The sequence below is a fragment of the Dermacentor silvarum genome, chromosome 3 (assembly GCF_013339745.2).
Source record: "Dermacentor silvarum isolate Dsil-2018 chromosome 3, BIME_Dsil_1.4, whole genome shotgun sequence".
Taxonomy (NCBI): domain Eukaryota; kingdom Metazoa; phylum Arthropoda; class Arachnida; order Ixodida; family Ixodidae; genus Dermacentor; species Dermacentor silvarum.
The window spans coordinates 174,771,488-174,789,607 of NC_051156.1; the positions used below are offsets into that span (position 1 = coordinate 174,771,488).

Sequence of the window (18,120 nt, forward strand, 5' to 3'; positions counted from 1 at the left end):
AATTATTTTGTAGCAAAGCACCCCAAGGAACACTATCGCCCCCTGGCTACTGCGTGACGTGCTGCCGCTGCTCATGATTTCCTGCTAGTTCAACTTACCTTTTAACAGGCAACTGCCCAGTAAATATTATTCTATATACTTATTGTAAAATTCAAAGAATAATTAGAGCTTAAATGACAATTGGAACCCTTATTGTACCGTACTGCATTGCAGCGGCCATTATATATGACGTGGAATGCACGAGCAGAGATTTCCGCCCTTCTAGCCAAAATATATTGTGCGAAAAACTGCCACACATGTTACGGTACGCGCACGGACAAGCACTAAAGCGCTTTAGCGAAGCTTGAATGCCTGCACACAAGAGACAGCGCTTGTCATAGAAATGTGGCAGCGCCGGTGAGGAATAAACCATAGGTTGATGAGGATGAAGGCTTTATTAAAAACAATTTGGCAAGGCACACTGACACATTTATCATACAATTCAAAGGACCCACTTGCAGTGTACACCACACGCATGAATGTAACGACTATACATATATAATAAAATACCGCCAGTTCTTTCTGGAATAAATATAAAGGAACAATGAAAACTTTCAGGAACTAAGCACCAGAACGTGATTTTTGAAAACATGAACTATTTCCCTGAAATGCAATTCACCCTATTTCGGCGAAATTGCCGGTTTACAGATGCAATCATTATAATAAAAGAAGTCCCGTGGCCAGGGTTGATCGGGCAGAGCGCGCATTTCATATGGCGACAACAGTTGTTGCTTGCCGGACGGAGGCCTTGTCAATAAACACGTATGTGATAACAGGCTCGAGTCATTCCCCTTCTGTGGCGTCACATGGCCATGATCATCTTTATGCGCCAGATCCTGAAGAAGTCGGCCAACCTCTCCTCACTCGTAGCAGATGGTCTGTGGAAGGAGCGAAGCCGATCATGCAAGTCTTCCTTCAACATCTTGTCCACGTAATCGAAGGCGATGTCTGCGTCGGACACCTGTAAGCAGTCAAAAATTGGCAACGCGAAAGTTTACATACCTAAAGTCAATGTAATGAATGACTCGTATATAATCAGTCCCATTTAATCGTACTTTTGTAATAGATCTATGACTTGTAACTTAATAACTTGTTTCTGTAACTAATTACGCGTAACCAGTTACGTTTCTTTTCAAGCAACGTGAACATCGTCTGGCGTCCCTTGCAATTCACCGGTGTAAGTCTAAATGACTAAAGTGTGAAGGGTGCTGAGGTGCTCCACCTCAGCACCCTTCACACTTTAGTCATTTGCCTACGAATTGAACGGGCGGTGCCATTGCCTGATAGCGATGCCCCCCATCAGGTCCTTGATCCATAAAGTAAGGTAAGGGCCATTGTTTCGAGTTTTCTTTCGACTTACAGCGCCTTCGATGAGCGCCAGCAACACTGGAGTGCAGCGCCTCATAGAGGACGCAGACGCGATCATCGCGGCACCGAAGTAAACACAATCTTGCGAGCAAAGTGTTCGTACATTAAAACACCACCCATCACTGCTGCACGCACATCAAGCAAGTTTACATTGTCGCGGCTGATGTCTCCGCAATAAAACGAGAGAAGATAAGGAACGAAATTTTAGCAGGCGAATTGTAGGGAGAATCAACAACGGGTGAAAAACTGCAGAAGATGCACTGAAAAAAAAAAAAAAGCCGGCAGTTCCCACGCTCTGTGGCAATCGATGTTATGCGAAGCAGTGTGCGGGGAACCTACCGTGTTAACGAAACGACCATGACCTAGGCGGCTCTTTCATGACCTACATGACACGCATGTCATGACATTCATGTCATGAGTCCTCAGGAGTCCCTTTAGCTACACCTAAGAGACCTTAGGGCGAAAGCCTTAGTTAGGCTCATGACTATGACTTCTACCAGCATCCTTTAGTGTTTCCTTGACTTAGTACCCACGTCAGAACCCATTTCAGTGGCTTTTGAGCGTTAATCTTTTTTCGCTGAGTCATTGTCATTTTTGCTGAGTCATGCTCATAACTATGAATTAGACCAGTATAGTGTACTGTTTCCTTCCCTTAGTATACCCACGTCAGAACCCATTTCACTGGATTTTGAGTGTTAATATTTTTTCGCTGAATCATGGTCATTTTTGCTGAGTCATGCTCATGACTATGATTTCTACCATCGTAATTTAGTGTTTCGTTCAGTTAGTGCCCACGTCAGAACCCATTTCAGTGGTTTTTAAGTCTTAATATTTCTCGCTGGGTCGTTGTCACGACCTATGGTCGCTATACACTCCTGTTATACTATACCAATATCGGTACCTACCAAGTTAACGAAACGACCATGCGAGCACCAAGACGTAGGCGGCTATTTCATGACCTACATGACACGCATGTCATGACATTCATGTCATGACATACCATTTATGTTTGTCATATACTCTTGTCATAGTATGCCTATTTTGGTACATACCAAGTTAACGAAACGACCATGAGAGCAGAAAGTTGTAGGCGGACGGACGGACGGATAGATAGATAGATACTGTCAAAGTAGCAAATGTTCGCCAAGAAATGCTTCGCATTTAAAACCAGGTCAGCTCTTTTGTAGCGAAAGCTACACTGGCCACATTCTCAGCCGTTTCGCGGTGGGCGGCGGCAGCACCGCGAGCAGAGCCGTTGCCTAGCAACCGCCGCAGCTGGCAGCGTTTCTTTCTCTATGGTCTGACCACCCCTCGGCGTCTTACCGGCGTCTGACCACGCCGGCGTCTTGACACGCGTCTTTCGCCCGGTGAACTGCTTCACTGGAGAGGGTCCGGAATGCCATGCAAGCGCGCGAAGCTAGCGTCGGAGACTGAGGAAGAGCTAGCCGTTCGGCTCGCAAAACGCTTACACTTGTCGGCTTATAATTTATACCTGGCTTATATCGATAAGTGTGTACCTAACTATAATAATTGCAGCTGAATCAAAGGCTCACCAAGTGAAACCAAGACTTAACCAGGCTAAACCAAGCTCTCGCTTGGCATATCCAGGGTTAGCTGAGCTAAGCCGCAGCCAATTTTTTTCTTACTGTATTTGATGATATAACAATAAAAGTGCGGAGTAAAGTAACATAAACGTGATGATTATCTTTAAAAATTGATCTGTTACTTTCGCAAGGCAGGAACTGGTCACTGTAACAAATTACATTTTTGACGGCAGTAAGTAATTCAAATTGGTTACTTTTCTCTCATCTGCACAAGTCCGCCAGATAGAATGTTTTATTGTGTCGCTAACTTAATTTAATCTGTAGCACGCCTGCGAAAGTTATCATACGTGACCGGAAACACTGGGCGCGCAGAAAAACAACCCTCATGCAGGCATCAGACTTCTAGGATTTTCGATTCACTCTTTCTCGTGTTCACTGCCCGCAGCAGATCACACTACTTCCAACATGGCGCGTGCGGGTCACGCATGCGCTTTCCACCTCCGTTACAGTGTACTAGAAGGGGGCAGTGGGCTTACTCAGCCGCTCCTCTGACGCAGTCAGCGTCGCATCCAAGAGGTGGCGCCACTGGCAACTTCAATGGAAGCTTTGCTTGCAGAAGCTTTGATTTTCCTTGCGTTTCTGGCGGTTCAGTTCGAAGCAGTTCACACTCTTATTTGTTTTTAGTTTTGGCGTACTTGACAGTCTTTACATATCTTTAGCAAGCACTATATTTGTTTAGGCCACATCATATTTGCCATATTAGAACCTTGTGGAAAAGGAAGACGGCAACTCTTGGGCAATTTGCTGCCTATCCTAACTCTTAGACCTTTTGTGCAAAGAGCTCGTCGCTGACGGATGTTGCTTATGCAGAAGGGGCCTTCGAATTTTTCGAATTATCGGGCAATCGTAAAAAAGAATTTGAAAACGGTTTCATGCCGTGTCGACCTAATGTAAAATTTTGTCAGACAGAAAACAGTGCATGCATACTTCCCAGCTTGGCTAAAAAAAAAAAAAAAATCAGGCATGCTAACCAGGTTTGTGCCTTTGCTTAGCCAAAATGAATATGTATACATGGCTTAAATATTTCATTGTTCCACTTTAGTTGTTCCATGCTTCACAGTAGCCTTCTGCGTTTGTTATTAACCATCATTACGCCGGCACACATTTGTTAAATCAAATCAGGTTTGTTTTTTCCATAAAGAAATGGAGGGAGGCCTGAACAAAAAGTGAAAACTAGTTCACTTGACAAAGGCTCCGGCCTATGCTCATGTACAGTTATATAAGGGTAAGCAAAATGAAATGAACAGGGCTGTTGCTGACACAAAGATTTTATTTGCAAGAAGTACAGCAAGCCATTGTTTCATGCACTTCAACTCATGTGCAATGGTTCAACTTCAGCTGCTTGGCCCTCTGCCGCTTTCCTGCCTTGTCACAGTTAATTCCTTTAATTTCACATAAGAATGCAGACGTGTGACAATGTAAAAACTAATTATTTTAGCTGTGAGGCTAAGAGCGTGCTCATTGCAGCCAACTTCGAGGGAAAGCTTACTCTTAACAACTTCCAGCATATCCATAACGCTGTCAGAGTGTAGCTCACTCTGAGAGAAGCCTTCTGTGAAAAGATCCTCTAGAATTTTCACAAAGCCGTACAGCTGACTGGAGGGATAAAGGAGGCCTCCTTGGTCACAGAAGTTTGTTAGCCGGGCAAGTTGAAAACTTTCGCCTGGTGGCGTCATAGTGAGCAGCTTTATGCATTCTTGACATTTTGTGCTGGAAAGGACAATACACTTCCGCGCAACATAGCCTGCAATGTGGTAAGTGAGCCTCGAGTCGCTTCTGGCCACGTGCTGGTTATGCTCGTTTGAAACCCGCAGGCCTGTGCAATGCTGGGGTACCACGTTTGTGTGGCCTCTGTGGCAGTAGCGCTAGCAGCAGTTTGACTGCACTCGTTTCTGTCACCTGATGCTTCGAGAGAGTCAACTTGAGGCCAGTGTACCTTCTTCGCAGTTTCCTTCACTAACTAACCTAAACTAGACCATAAAAAGAAAAACAATTCACAGTGATCAGGAACTACGTTGGAGTTGAGCACAAAACGTGGCTCGTAATGGAGCTCGCATACTGCGCTCGTGTCGTCCAGGGGAGGTTCTATGGAGGTTCTTTTCCCACTCTTTCCGCCTATTTTTATCCTTCGGGACGCCAAACAAGGACAACTTCGGCCCATCCTTCACATAAACATAGCCTGTTTGGCACCCAGGCGCGTAACAGTGGTTTTGTCGATGCCGCGGCATGGCTCAGTTACTGCAAGGCATACTAATCTCGTGCAGGTTATGTGCGAAAAAAACACTGAAGGAAAAAAAAAACCACGCGACGACGTCCACAGAAAAAAACAACGCAGCTCAGCAACTCCAACTAATATGATCGGGCACAGGGCGGGCACTAGGCAGCTGCGCCGTCGCACCCACGTTCCATTGAAACCGACGCCAGCGCCGCCGCTCGGGCTATTGGAGAAGCTCAAATTTGTGACATTCTTGGAGCCCACCTCAGTACATTTTTAACGCGATAGCGTTAAAGGCCCCGTGTCGCAGAAAACCCGGCGTCGGTGTCGGTCTTGGCGTCGGCGGCCAAGAAAATATTCCCGACCACACAGGCGCTCCGCGTGGCGCAGAGGCGCTGGTGAACTAATAGAATTTCTCAAAGAAAAATGCGTCAGAAAAATCGCAAGGTACGACATGACCACAACCTACAGACGTGATAGCGTCGGATTGCAATATGAATATAAAAGAAAACATAATTCTCTTACGCGGAAACTCAAGTACAAGCCCCATTTCCAGCATTTTTACCACGCATAGAGCTGAGCGCCGCGGTTTACTCTTTTCAAAAAATACTATCCAGATGGCGCTCGCCTCCTCGGCAGCCGCGTGCGGATAGGCGAAGTTGCAGAAAAAAATGTCGCAGTTTCGCCCGAAAGACGAAGCATCGATTGCGATAGCAAATTAGTAGAGAGCTATTCGGAGTAGGGATAGTAGTTTTATCGGCTGCATAGACTTGGACACATTGGCTTACTAACTGAATTAACAATCGTGGTGTGAGCGCGCACAAGCAAACATGAATAGATCACACCGAATGACCGCAGCCAACGACTGTCAAAACACTGGCAGCAAGCGCAGGTTCGCTGGGTCTATCGCTTCAACGGAAACTGAGCGGCGAATGCACAGCGCATACAAAGGTCAGAACCGTGTGGAGATAAGAGACAGTGCGAGCGACCGGCACCGCGGGGCAAAGGGCAGAGGAGACGTTGTTGGCAGAGGAGAAGCTGCCCCCTCCCCCCCCCTCTGCCCGTTTCTTGCTTTCGCGTGGGAGATTGAGTGGCAAGATACGCCTTTGGTGCCGGAGCACAGCGCCGCCCCGCCTCCCTCCCTCCCATACCCCCACCGCTTTTCGTGCGACGGTCGCGTTTGCCTTTCCATCCGTGCGTTCGCTCTCCGTGATTAGCGCGCGGGGGAGTTCGCCCTCCGTGATAGCGCGCGTCCCCCGCGCGCTTTCGCTCGCGCATACGGTGCGCGGCGACGATTTTATCGCCCTTGGAATCTATACGGAACCTCACGGCGACGGCGACGCCGACGGCAGAAATCCGGTTGAAGTGTCCATATAATTGCTATCGCAATAAAAAGAAAGCTGCAGGTTGCCGGGAAACCTGATAAGCAGCCACGGATCTTTGAATGCTATCGCGTTCCTGTCTTAAAGGCGACGCTTATGCGTCCTCCAAATTTTTAATTGTGAAGTTTACTGTCGCGAAACTGCACAACATGTTAGGAGATAAGCTGTGATGGAGGGTTACCCAAATATATTTAGGCAACTAAGGTTGTTTAACGCGCACCCCAGGCCGCGGGCAGGAAGCGAACCCGCTGACCTCATGCTCAGCAACGCATCGCCGTAACCTATACCTGTGCAGGTTCCGTATAATTGCTATATACGCGATAAAATGGCGCCTCAGATGTTTCGCGACACCACTTTACCATTTTCATGACGTCTTATTATGGCACCATAATAAAGAAATTAAAAATAATTCCGCAGTTTCACGCTCCAAAACACCATGTTGACAACGACTAGTTGTTAAACCATAGTAATTAAAAATGAGCACTGTTGTGGTCCTTGTGATGTCCATTTGAAGATTTTGAGGATTCCTCGCTCTTTTTGGCTGTGCCAATGCAATGAAATGGTGGGAAAGTTTAAAAGCCTTCAATGTGCGAGGAGCACACACAAGTGTTCTCCAATGATCACCTAAGCCAAAAAATAAATCACTGTTCTCTGAAGCAATAAAATTGAAAAATAAAATATCAGTGGCAGTTCATGTGGACTGAACAGTGCGTGATCAAAGCCAGAAAGAATGCAGCGCGCCATGTGCACAAACTACGAACGAGTAACGACTTGCGCTTTTTCTTACGAGAGCAATAAGTGGTCCCTGAATAATTTCACTACAGAAGCAAGCACTCTGCGAAGCGTCATGGCTCTTGAACTGCTTGAAGTTCAGCAATTTAATCAACAAATGAAGACATCATCTCATATGTCAATACTTCATCTAAACATTCGCAGCCTGCAGAAGCACTTCGACGAACTGCTTCACTTGAACGCAGCTCTGAAGCACGCATTCATGTGATTGCTCTATCTGAAACTTGGTTCAATAACTGCTCTGACACTCCTTATCCTATACCAGGCTACCAACTAGAAATGACAAACAGATTGAACTCGTTGTCAGATCAGGTGCGCACTGCACCGTCTTATGGAGGCGTAGAACTTTATATCAATGCATCAATATCTTATCCTGTCAGACACGACATTGGCATTACGTCAGACTTGTGAGAAACCTTGAACCTCATTGAAATTCGACCAGGTTGTAGCACGAAAGGCTTGCTACCACACAAGACGAAAAAAAAAACCTTTAGGCGTCACATGCAGGTCAGCGCATAACAAAACGGAACATTTTTTGCAAGAACTTGAAAGCTACTCGAGACCTACGTTAACCCTACCACTCATGCAATTTTACTGGAGGATAATCAATACTGACGTCGATATTTTTATTTTTATTTTTGTACTTATTTACTTGCCCGCGGAGGCCTGTTGCAACTAATAACATCTGCCACTCGTATAACAAGCACGCGACAAAGTATACTTGACCACATCATAACTATAGTCATTCAACACCAATGTTTATAACAGGCATCATCTCATGTGACATTACTCATCATTTGCCAGTTTTTGCAATATCAAATCCGACTAATCAAACAACAAAATCTAAGATCACACGCACGATTTACAAGAAGATTTTCCACTCTTTAGCATTCGAAAATTGACAAGAAAAGTATTGTACATGATCAACCGAGGATAAATACAATGCATTTATAAACATATTACGGCGTCAAATGAAGTTTGGAGAGACCACTATCACAGTTACCAGAACTGATTACAAATGCAAACCATGGATAACTACTGGTATTTTATGCTCCAATCATAAGAATAGCATGCATAAAAAGTTATACGACAACCGCACAACGTTAACCTCGAAGCTAGGTATAAGCGTTACAACAACCACCGTATAAAATTCTTGGAAATTACGAAACATAACTACTACAAATCAAAACTAACACAATCAAATAATGACAGTAACGCAACGTGGAAAGTTATTGATGAGGCCCTCAATACGGATACGGATAGCCATGTACCAGGAATGCTTGATGATGTTAACTTTATAACTAATGATACTGCTATAAGCAATGCTTTTAATGATCCCTTCGCTAATGTAGGTACTACCAACAACACAGTTGCTTGCAACAACACGTTCACTTGTCTTCCTATAGCGTGAAATATCTGAATTCATTTTTCCTTCATCATGCAACCGATGACGAGATACAAGAATTTTTTCTTGGACTGAAAAACACGAAGTCAATAGGTGACGACGGCATGTCAGTTGAGCTTATAAAGAACTTATCTACACTTTTAACACGACCCTTAACACGTGTTACCAATAATATTTTTGAAATAGGTTGGTTTCCTTCGAAATTAAAGCGTGCTAAAATAATTCCAATCTTTAAAGAAGGTAGCAAGACTAAACTCGCGAATTACCGACCAATGCCCATTCTGTCAGCGTTCGCCAAAGTTGTCGAAAGGGCATGGCATCGTAGGCCCAATAATATTTCTGAGAAAGAGTTTATACACACCTGAGCAATATGGCTAAATGACGGGAAAATCAACAGAACATCCCATACTTAATATTGTAGAAAGAACAAAATTAAATACACAAAATAAATTACTTACAAAGGTATTTTCGTTGACCTCACGAAAGCGTTCAATATGCTGCTTAACCATGACATATTGCTAACCAAATTAGGACACTACGGTTTACGCGGGAGAATGCTAACGCTCTTATCTAATTGTATAACTAATAGAAAGCAATATGTGCTTGTAAACGGTGTGTCATCATCACGATGTACAATGAATAGTGGTGTACCGCAAGGATCAATTCCAGCACCATTTTCGTTCTTAACTTACAGTAATGATCTACCATCCCTTATATCTGAAGAATGTATCCTTTACGCAGACGATACTAACATAATTATAGCACCGAGAAACAAAAATTAACTATGCGACAAATTATCATTCTGGCTTCACGCAAATACGCTTCTCGCTAACACCGCTAAACGTAACTATGTTATCTTTGCCGCTAAATATACTCATTAGGGGCATAATAACACGCTTGTAATGAATAACACACCACTAGAAAAAGTCGGTAATGCAAATTTCTCAGTGTCCACTTAGACGCACAGCTCTCATGGCACACACATGTTCCCGAAACAGCACTTAAGATTTAGAGGAAAATACTTGTTCTTTACAGGTTACGCTACATTATCCCGTTAAAGACATTGTTAACATTGTATTATTCTTTCATACATTCACACATTACATATGCTATAGCAGTATACGTATTAGCCTACCAGGCAATGCTGAAACCCCTTAAAGTAGCACAGAACACAGCTTTACATGTTCTTAATATACAAAAGACAGACTCAGTTTTATATGCTTATGGATTGCTATACACACAACTCATAACAGTTTGTATGAATTATCGTGTTTTACTACTTGCTTACAAGCCTTTATTACATAACGCTGTTTTATGCCCGTAAGTAACGTTAACATATCAAAAAGTGACATATTCACGGCGTTCTATCAACTGTATCATTATGCATACCCTATACCTATGAATTATATTCATTTTCTTATAATTGTCGTGAAACTGTAACACTTGACGGTATTGCATGACATCATCCACATCATTTTATTTATATAAGCAACTTGTTCGCGTTCATCCACTTAACTAACCATATTACCATGTTAACGAAAAAAAAAACGTTTTCCACGCATTTGTAACAAAGGTATTGTAATAACAAATGTATTGTAATTCACTTGTAATCAGTTATGTTAAAAAGCGGACCCCGGTCTCAGCACTTTGAAGGGTTCTGTGGTCCGGCCTGTACAAAATAGCAGGTCATTATATGTATCAGAAGCAATAAAAATTGATTGATTGGCTGATTTATTATTGATTGACTGTTTTGATTAATTCATTTATTGGTGTTGGGTCAGTGCAACCTAGATATTATTGATGAAGACGATAGCGTTTTTGAGTTTCTGACCAACTTCGAAAGCTTATTGTATTGCAAGCAGCACGGGGAGGCTTAACTCTGCTGCATAGGAACAGGCATTTCATCATGTTGTACAATGCTTTGTAGGAACCACTGCCTGGAAGCTAGATGCACATTGCATGTACTTCCCGACGTCATGAACTGCGGGAGCAGCTGACATCGAAGTACGTGTCGCTGTAACAGATCAACAAGTTGAACGGCAGACCGTGGTGTTGCCCGGTTGTCTCAGAACCCCGTACGCCTGCCCAGCTCCCCTTCTATTAACTGCGTGAATAGGATGGTTACGGCACTGCGATAGTTACAGGCGTGTTGTACAGTACTTCGCAGGAAGCGCAGTAGTGGCCGCTTGCCGCAAAATACAATGCAATCACACCGCACACTACAACGCAATCAACTGCAGAAGTAGTAGATCACTGTGAGGGACATACCTTTGGAAGAGTTGAACTGCTGGTCGTGGTCTCGAACAGTAATCGCGATTCTGGTAAATCGCGGACTGGTTGCACACTTCCACTTTCGTTGGCTGTTGTAGAGGCAGGCGATGTGGCTGCAACACTGCCGTCGCATCCCTCTCTCTTTTCAGACATTTTACTAGCGGCCGCCGTAAACGAAGCAGGGTTTGGCGCAACGTGCCGCTTTCCGCGCTGATGATAACCCTCCTAGATAAGGTTATAACATACAGATTTAGCAGAACGTTCAGGGTACGCTCCGCTCAGGCCGTCGTATCCTAACGATTGGCGCGCAGCCGCGCAGCGGAACGCTAGCGGGAACGCTAACGCGCGTGCGCGCAACGCTCATATCGGCAGCGGAACGAAGAACGCTGCCCCCGCTCCGCTAGAAAGCCGTTTGAGCGGAGCGTTAGGGAGCGTCTGCTGGCTACTTTATTGCTTTGAGAGCGCGTGGCCGGCGTCTCTGAAAGACGCGCTTGTCAAATAAGCGAAATCGACGCTGTTCATGCACCCAGCGGTGTGCGTGAAATGTTAGCGGAGCAGAGCGTAAGCAACGCTCTGCTAAAACTGTCGAATGGTTTGTACGTGTTCCGCAACTCCTATACTCCGTTTCATACTTCAGGTGCAACTGTGGAGGCTGCGCAAAAAGTACGTTCACCAATATGTATCACTCCGCGCGTTCCGTCTATGCGTCCCTGCGGGCCAGCGGCGTTTGCTCGCGCGAGCTTGCACGTGAGGCTGCCGCGACAGGCTGCAAAATCAAAGAACAAGGAAAAGCAAGTTGATCTAAAACAACGCGTTGGCAGCCGTATGATTGCATGGTTTGTTTGTTTGTTTGTTTGTTTGTTTGTTTGTTTGTTTGTTTGTTTGTTTGTTTGTTTGTTTGTTTGTTTGTTTGTTTGTTTGTTTGTTTGTTTGTTTGTTTGTTTGTTTGTTTGTTTGTTTGTTTGTAAGGGTAAATTCATATTTCCGTTCAGAACTGAGATCATATAAAGAACATTTTCACAAAAATCGGTCAATAAACACTGAACTATTTCTAAGGGCGAACGCAGCCACTGCAAAAAGTATCTCTAGCCTCCACAGCGTTCCACATGATGTATGAAACGGAGTATAGGCTAACAACGTCATCTTTAAGTAGACCACTGCGTGATGATTACCGCTTTAAGGGGTCAAACGAAATCCAACTTTATTCAAACATTCGGGATGATGAGGGCCTCGGTCGAAAAGCCGCTACACGGGCTTTACTAGGACCACGACCCAGTACAGTTGGCAGGGACAGGCAAATACAGCAATGCAAGTATGCATTTAACGCAAGCAAAATAAGAAATTGCGCATAATAAACCAAACAATAATCTCAGACATACTTGAGCACAGATCAAATACAAAGATAATTGCATGTTGTCTAACATTACAGGCAGGCGACGAATACACTATATCGCAATAAACGCAACATCAGCACAAAGGCTAGGACACATGAAGAATGCAAATGATATGGACCGAATCGCCCGGTGTAAACAAAATACTCCAACAAATATTAGTTTAACAATAGCACAATAAATGTGCTAAAGAGAGAGAGACTGAAGAAAAGGACAAAGCTAGGGAGGTTAACCAGAGGGCAAGGTCTGGTTTGCTATCCTACGCTCGGAAGAGAGGGGAGGGGGAGGTAAAGTGACGAAAAAAAGTCCTACAGGGGCACAAACAAAATAGTACATCAAGCGTGAGTTTAACAACGTACAAAAAGCGATGTAAGGCCGTAATCGATGTTTTCAGATTGTTAGTTGATTCAAATAAAACGGCAAAAGAAATCGTAGCACTTCTTTGCCGTAATTAATGCGCGTGCGCGCCCAATATCCCACGCTTGAACGAGGCGAGTGTTTAAGCAAATGTCCTGTACTTCAGTCTGGAAACGATGCTTATAAATGTATCACTTCTAAGCCGGCGTGGAACCGGTTCTAAAGAATTATGCGATAATAGTCTGGTGGAGTAACTAGATTCCTTTCATGAAAAAGTGGGAGTGTGACTGCCACAAGGAACATTGGCAATGCCACTATGCTATTTGAAAAATGCTATTATAATAGCATTTTTCTCTATTATATGTAATTTGTAATATATGTAATGTACGGATGTTTGTCAACGTCGTCGTGCCCCAAACAAAATGACCAGTAGTTTATATGAGATAAAAACAACGACTTATAGATGAAAAGTTTGACAATTTTTGGTGATGAAAAATGCACTTTCGACAGAATGCCGGTAATCCAGGATGTACTGGAAAGCAATTTTTCAACATGCGCAGTCCATGACATGTGTTGTTAGAAAGTTTCTCCTCGGCATTTCAAACATGTTACTATCTGGATTTCTGAATGGTCAAGTTTTAACGGTACGTGGGAGGCAATCTTTTTATTTCATGGCCTAAACCAAACAGCTTTCGTTTTGGAACTGTTTATTGCTAAAGAGTTTACATGTGTCCCGGACGATAACTTCATCAGCACCTGATTGCCGTCGCTTATTAAGTTTTTATGATCTTGTGCAGTAAGAAGTAGCGTCGTGTCATAAGCATATATTATATAATTAAGAAATTGTCAATAGTTACAAGTCATTGATATAATTGCAAAACAGCAGGGTCCCAGAATACTACCCGGGGCACTCCTGCTGAAAGTTATTGTAAATTCGAGGCGTGACTGTTGGTGACAACCATCTGCTGACGGTACATTAAGTAAGATTCAATCATTTGTAGAAAAACACCTCGAAAGCCATAATGATTGCTTTTCTTTAACAATGCAACATGATTTATGGTATCCAAAGCCTTCGAGTATTCTACGAAGATAACTCATGTTTGTAGTTCACGTTCAAAAGCATCCAGTATAAGTTCCTTCTGCTCTAAGAGAGCATGCTCAATTGAGCGACCTTTCACGAACCCGGATGGGGAAGACGTGATGATATGGTTCTTATTTGAGGAAACAAGTCATGCGTTTGTGAATCAGTTTTTCTAAACCGTTTGATATTACGGGTAAGATAGATTTAGGCCTGTAATTGTTAAGGGTATGTTTATCACCCCCATTGTGCAACACTATTACTTTCGCAACTTGCAGTTTCTGTGGGAAGATTCCAGCCACTGATGGCTGAGCCCAACGAGAAATAAATTGGCACGTGGACTTTTTTTTTTTTTTTGGGGGGGGGGGGGGGTGCTGTGCATGGCGTCTACTGTCAACAGCACATGGTGTGTGCAACACTACCCGATTTGGCTATTTGTAGGTTCTATAAGTAGTGTCTGAAGTAAGCAATGATAAACTCGCTCATCTTTAATATTACCACAATGGCAAGCGATAATTGTATATTTGGAAAAGGAGCCACTCCGTCAGACAATCTAGCACTAGTCAGTACTCTTGAAAGTCAATATTTGTTTCAAACATCTTTTCTCTAAAGATTTATGCCGCTAATTTACCGCATCACAATGAATAAATTCTACTATTTCTTTTTTTATTTCGTTATCTATTTGCATGTGTTGGTCGTCTTGCTCGCGGTATTGGTCAATATTCGGCTAGACGTGGGAGCCACGTTGCATAGCAGTTTTTCGCTTTGCCTCTTATTTGGGCTGCTAACAGCCAACGAGGTTGTGATTCCATCGTGTTCGACTACACCGTATAAAAGAAAAAGTTATAAAAGAACACACGCACACGCATATTCGTAAAAGCTGTTTTATTGCTGGAATGCGTCTATTCGTCTCGCGTTATCCTTCCATAATCATTGAACAATCTGTTTGACATATTTGACCAGAATGAAAAGCGTCTTGAAGTTTATTGCCGATGTCAGACAACCACGCCATATTTTTTTTCTTCTTCGCATTCAGGTGACAGGCGCGAACCACGAAGAGCGCGGCCGTATTAAACCAGATTTCAGTTCACGATAACACCACAGAAAGCATAGTTGCTGCCCCACTTACGCGCATGCCTGCATGGAAATGGTCTGCAGTGCACAGATTACGTGATGGCCTTTTCTCCAGAGGCACTGTTATGCTTGTTTCCGACTGCTGGTGTTCTTTCGTGCTCGGCAAGGAGTCGCTCGATGTGCAGTTCCCTAGATGTCGTGTGGGTTGTCATCCTATGCCGAGTAGGTTGCACAGGGTGTGGGAAGCTTGTCGCTATACGCAACCTCACATGTTAGGTGGCCGAGCGGCGACAGCATCACCCGTGTTCTTTCCACGATGCACCAGCAGCTCTCGCCGATTAATGTGCATCAACATCGTGGAATCGCACTGCCCTGAGCCGCGAGCCTGAAGTTATCTGCATGCTTCCCCTCTGAGACCGTCTGTTGGTGCAGCTGTCTCGTGCGTGAGGGCGCGTAGTCACGTGGTGCATTCGAGTTAATGGCTTCCTCGGCGCGTTACGACCACTTGCGATGCGCACTCTGGCCGGTGGCGCAGGCTCACTCGGCGGGGGTGACGTTCTCGTGGACTGCACACCAGGCCGGCCATCCTTGGCCGTCGAACGCGGTGCGCCTGACGGCCAACACCGCGCCCGCGTCGGGCCCGGGTCGCCGGCACCGCGCGGAGGAGTTCTACTACGGCCGCAGCCCTGGCTTCGGCCGCAGCTCGCTGCTCGCGGGCGTCGTGCGCGTCTCCGAGTCGTCCAAGCTGATCGTCATCGACAACCAGCGGGTTCGCTTGTTCCCGCACTACGAGCTGCTGGTGAGCGCAGCGTTCCGAGTCCGCTGACTGGCGGCTGTCCATGCCCTCGCCCTTTATTTTAACACTCGTAAACATAACCCCTTCTTTCACCCAATACTGAAGTTTATTGCGAATTTTTCGACAATAATTTAATTGTCATGGGGTCGGAGCTAAACGCGAGAGACTGCACGCCTGACTAGGCTTTCTGGCGCCACAAGCCTATCAGACAACAGTGAAAAAAAAGTAATGAAAGAAGTAATATATATATATATATATTGTTACGTGTGAAAGGACACAGACGAAAGAGGCTATTTACAGGCTATTTACACAGAAGCCAGAGGGCCAGGCCCACAATCGCTCGCACCAAGAGCACAGACACACTTCGTCGTCTTTCGCGCGGCGGCTCGTCTCTTCAACATCTTTCGATGTTATCGTAATACTACCCCCCCGGCGGCAAAAGCGCCGTCACGGTGCTGTTAAATATCCAAGGTGCTTGGAGAGGTGTAGGGTTTGAGCCGGGCGACGTGGACAATATCACTGGTGGTCACAGCGGAGGACGTAGTGGGCGTGGCTAGAACGATTTCGTAGGTGACATCGGTCACTTGGCGGAGCACGCGATATGGGCCTGTGTAACAGGAGAGCAGTTTTTCACAAAGGCCAACTTTACGCGATGGTGACCAAAGCAACACGAGGGTGCCGGGCGCAAAATGCACATCACGGTGACGGAGGTCGTAGCGTTGTTTCTGTTTTTCTTGAGACACTTGCAGACGAGCACGCGCAAGTTGGCGAGCATGGTCAGCACGGGCGATTGCATCACAGGCATAATCGCTAGTTGAAGCTGTGGGGAACGGGAGCACAGTGTCTAGTGGTAGCGTCGGTTCTCGGCCATACAATAGGTAAAACGGGGAAAAGCCAGCAGTTTCGAGATGGGAAGAGTTGTATGCAAAGGTAATGTAAGGTAGAGCGAGGTCCCAGTCACGGTGGTCGGCGGAAACGTACTTCGATAGCATGTCTGTAAGCGTGCGGTTCAAACGCTCAGTGAGGCCGTTCGTTTGAGGGTGGTAGGAGGTGGTAATTTTGTGCTGTATTGAGCAGGCACGCATGATGTCGTCAATGACTTTGGACAAGAACGTACGGCCACGGTCGGTGAGCATTTGACGCGGAGCACCATGCATCAAAATGATATCGTAGAGGAGGAAGTCCGCGACGTCAGTAGCGCAACTGGTCGGAAGAGCGCGTGTTACGGCGTAGCGGGTCGCGTAGTCCGCAGCGACGGCTATCCACTTGTTTCCTGATGTAGATTCCGGAAAGGGGCCGAGAAGGTCTAAGCCAACACGATGAAAGGGCTCGGCAGGGATGTCGAGTGGCTGCAGGTAACCAGCGGGGAGCTGGGAAGGCTTCTTGCGTCGTTGGCAAAGTTCACAAGCAGCGACGTAACGCCGTACGGAACGGGCAAGGCCCGGCCAGAAAAAACGGCGACGTACTCGGTCATAGGTTCGAGAGACGCCGAGGTGTCCTGCCGTTGGGGCGTCGTGAAGCTCTTCTAGAACGGTTGAGCGGAGGTGTTTAGGGACTACAAGTAGGAACTCGGAGCCGTCCGGATGAAGGTTACGACGGTATAGAGTACCGTCGCGGAGTACGAAGAGGCATAGAGTAGTATCGGCCGGAGAGTGTTCCAAACGGTCGATGAGTGCTCTGGTGTAGGCATCACGACGTTGCTCGTCGGCGAAATGAAGGAGCTCGGATACTGAGAAAACGGAAGCAGCACTGTCAGTATTGGAGGAGTCAGAGTCGTCAACAGGGTAACGCGACAAGCTGTCAGCGTCTTGGTGCAGGCGGCCAGACTTGTACACCACGGAATATGAAAATTCTTGTAGCCTCAAAGCCCATCGACCAAGCCGGCCTGTAGGATCTTTGAGCGATGAGAGCCAGCAGAGAGCATGATGGTCAGTGACGACAGAGAAAGGGCGACCGTAAAGGTAAGGGCGGAATTTCGCAACTGCCCAGACAACAGCAAGGCATTCTCTTTCCGTAATGGAATAGTTGCGCTCCGATGGTGATAGGAGGCGGCTTGCGTAAGCAATAACGCGATCCTGGCCACGCTGACGCTGGGCTAAGACGGCACCTACACCATGACCGCTGGCATCGGTACGCAATTCTGTAGGGGCATCAGGGTCGAAGTGGGCGAGAATGGGCGGTGAGGTGAGAAGAGTGACGAGACGAGAGAAGGCGGTGGCTTCTGAAGTACCCCACGAAAATTGTACGCCTTTCTTCAAAAGATTAGTGAGGGGTCTAGCAATTGCCGCGAAATCCTGAACAAAACGACGAAAGTACGAGCATAGCCCAACAAAACTGCGAACGTCTGC

General features: G+C 45.6%; 1 protein-coding gene across 1 annotated transcript; it reads right to left on the reverse strand.

Moving 5' to 3' along the window:
* Positions 1-436: 436 nt before the first annotated feature.
* LOC125944570 (uncharacterized) lies at positions 437-11,457 on the reverse strand. Its single transcript, XM_049665066.1, has 2 exons — positions 11,074-11,457; positions 437-1,000 (listed from the first exon to the last, which is right to left on the reverse strand). The coding sequence occupies exons 1-2, from the start codon at positions 11,227-11,229 to the stop codon at positions 842-844; spliced, it is 315 nt and encodes a 104-aa protein (XP_049521023.1). The 5' UTR covers positions 11,230-11,457; the 3' UTR covers positions 437-841.
* Positions 11,458-18,120: the final 6,663 nt, after the last annotated feature.

What these genes read in the sequence shown, in the direction of transcription:
- LOC125944570 (XM_049665066.1), bottom strand. Translation starts at nt 11,229, where the DNA reads ATGTCTGAAAAGAGAGAGGGATGCGACGGCAGTGTTGCAGCCACATCG. An exon ending in GCAGTTCAACTCTTCCAAAG is followed by an intron (nt 1,001 to 11,073) that starts GTATGTCCCTCA and finishes GACTGCTTACAG; the next exon opens with GTGTCCGACGCAGACATCGC.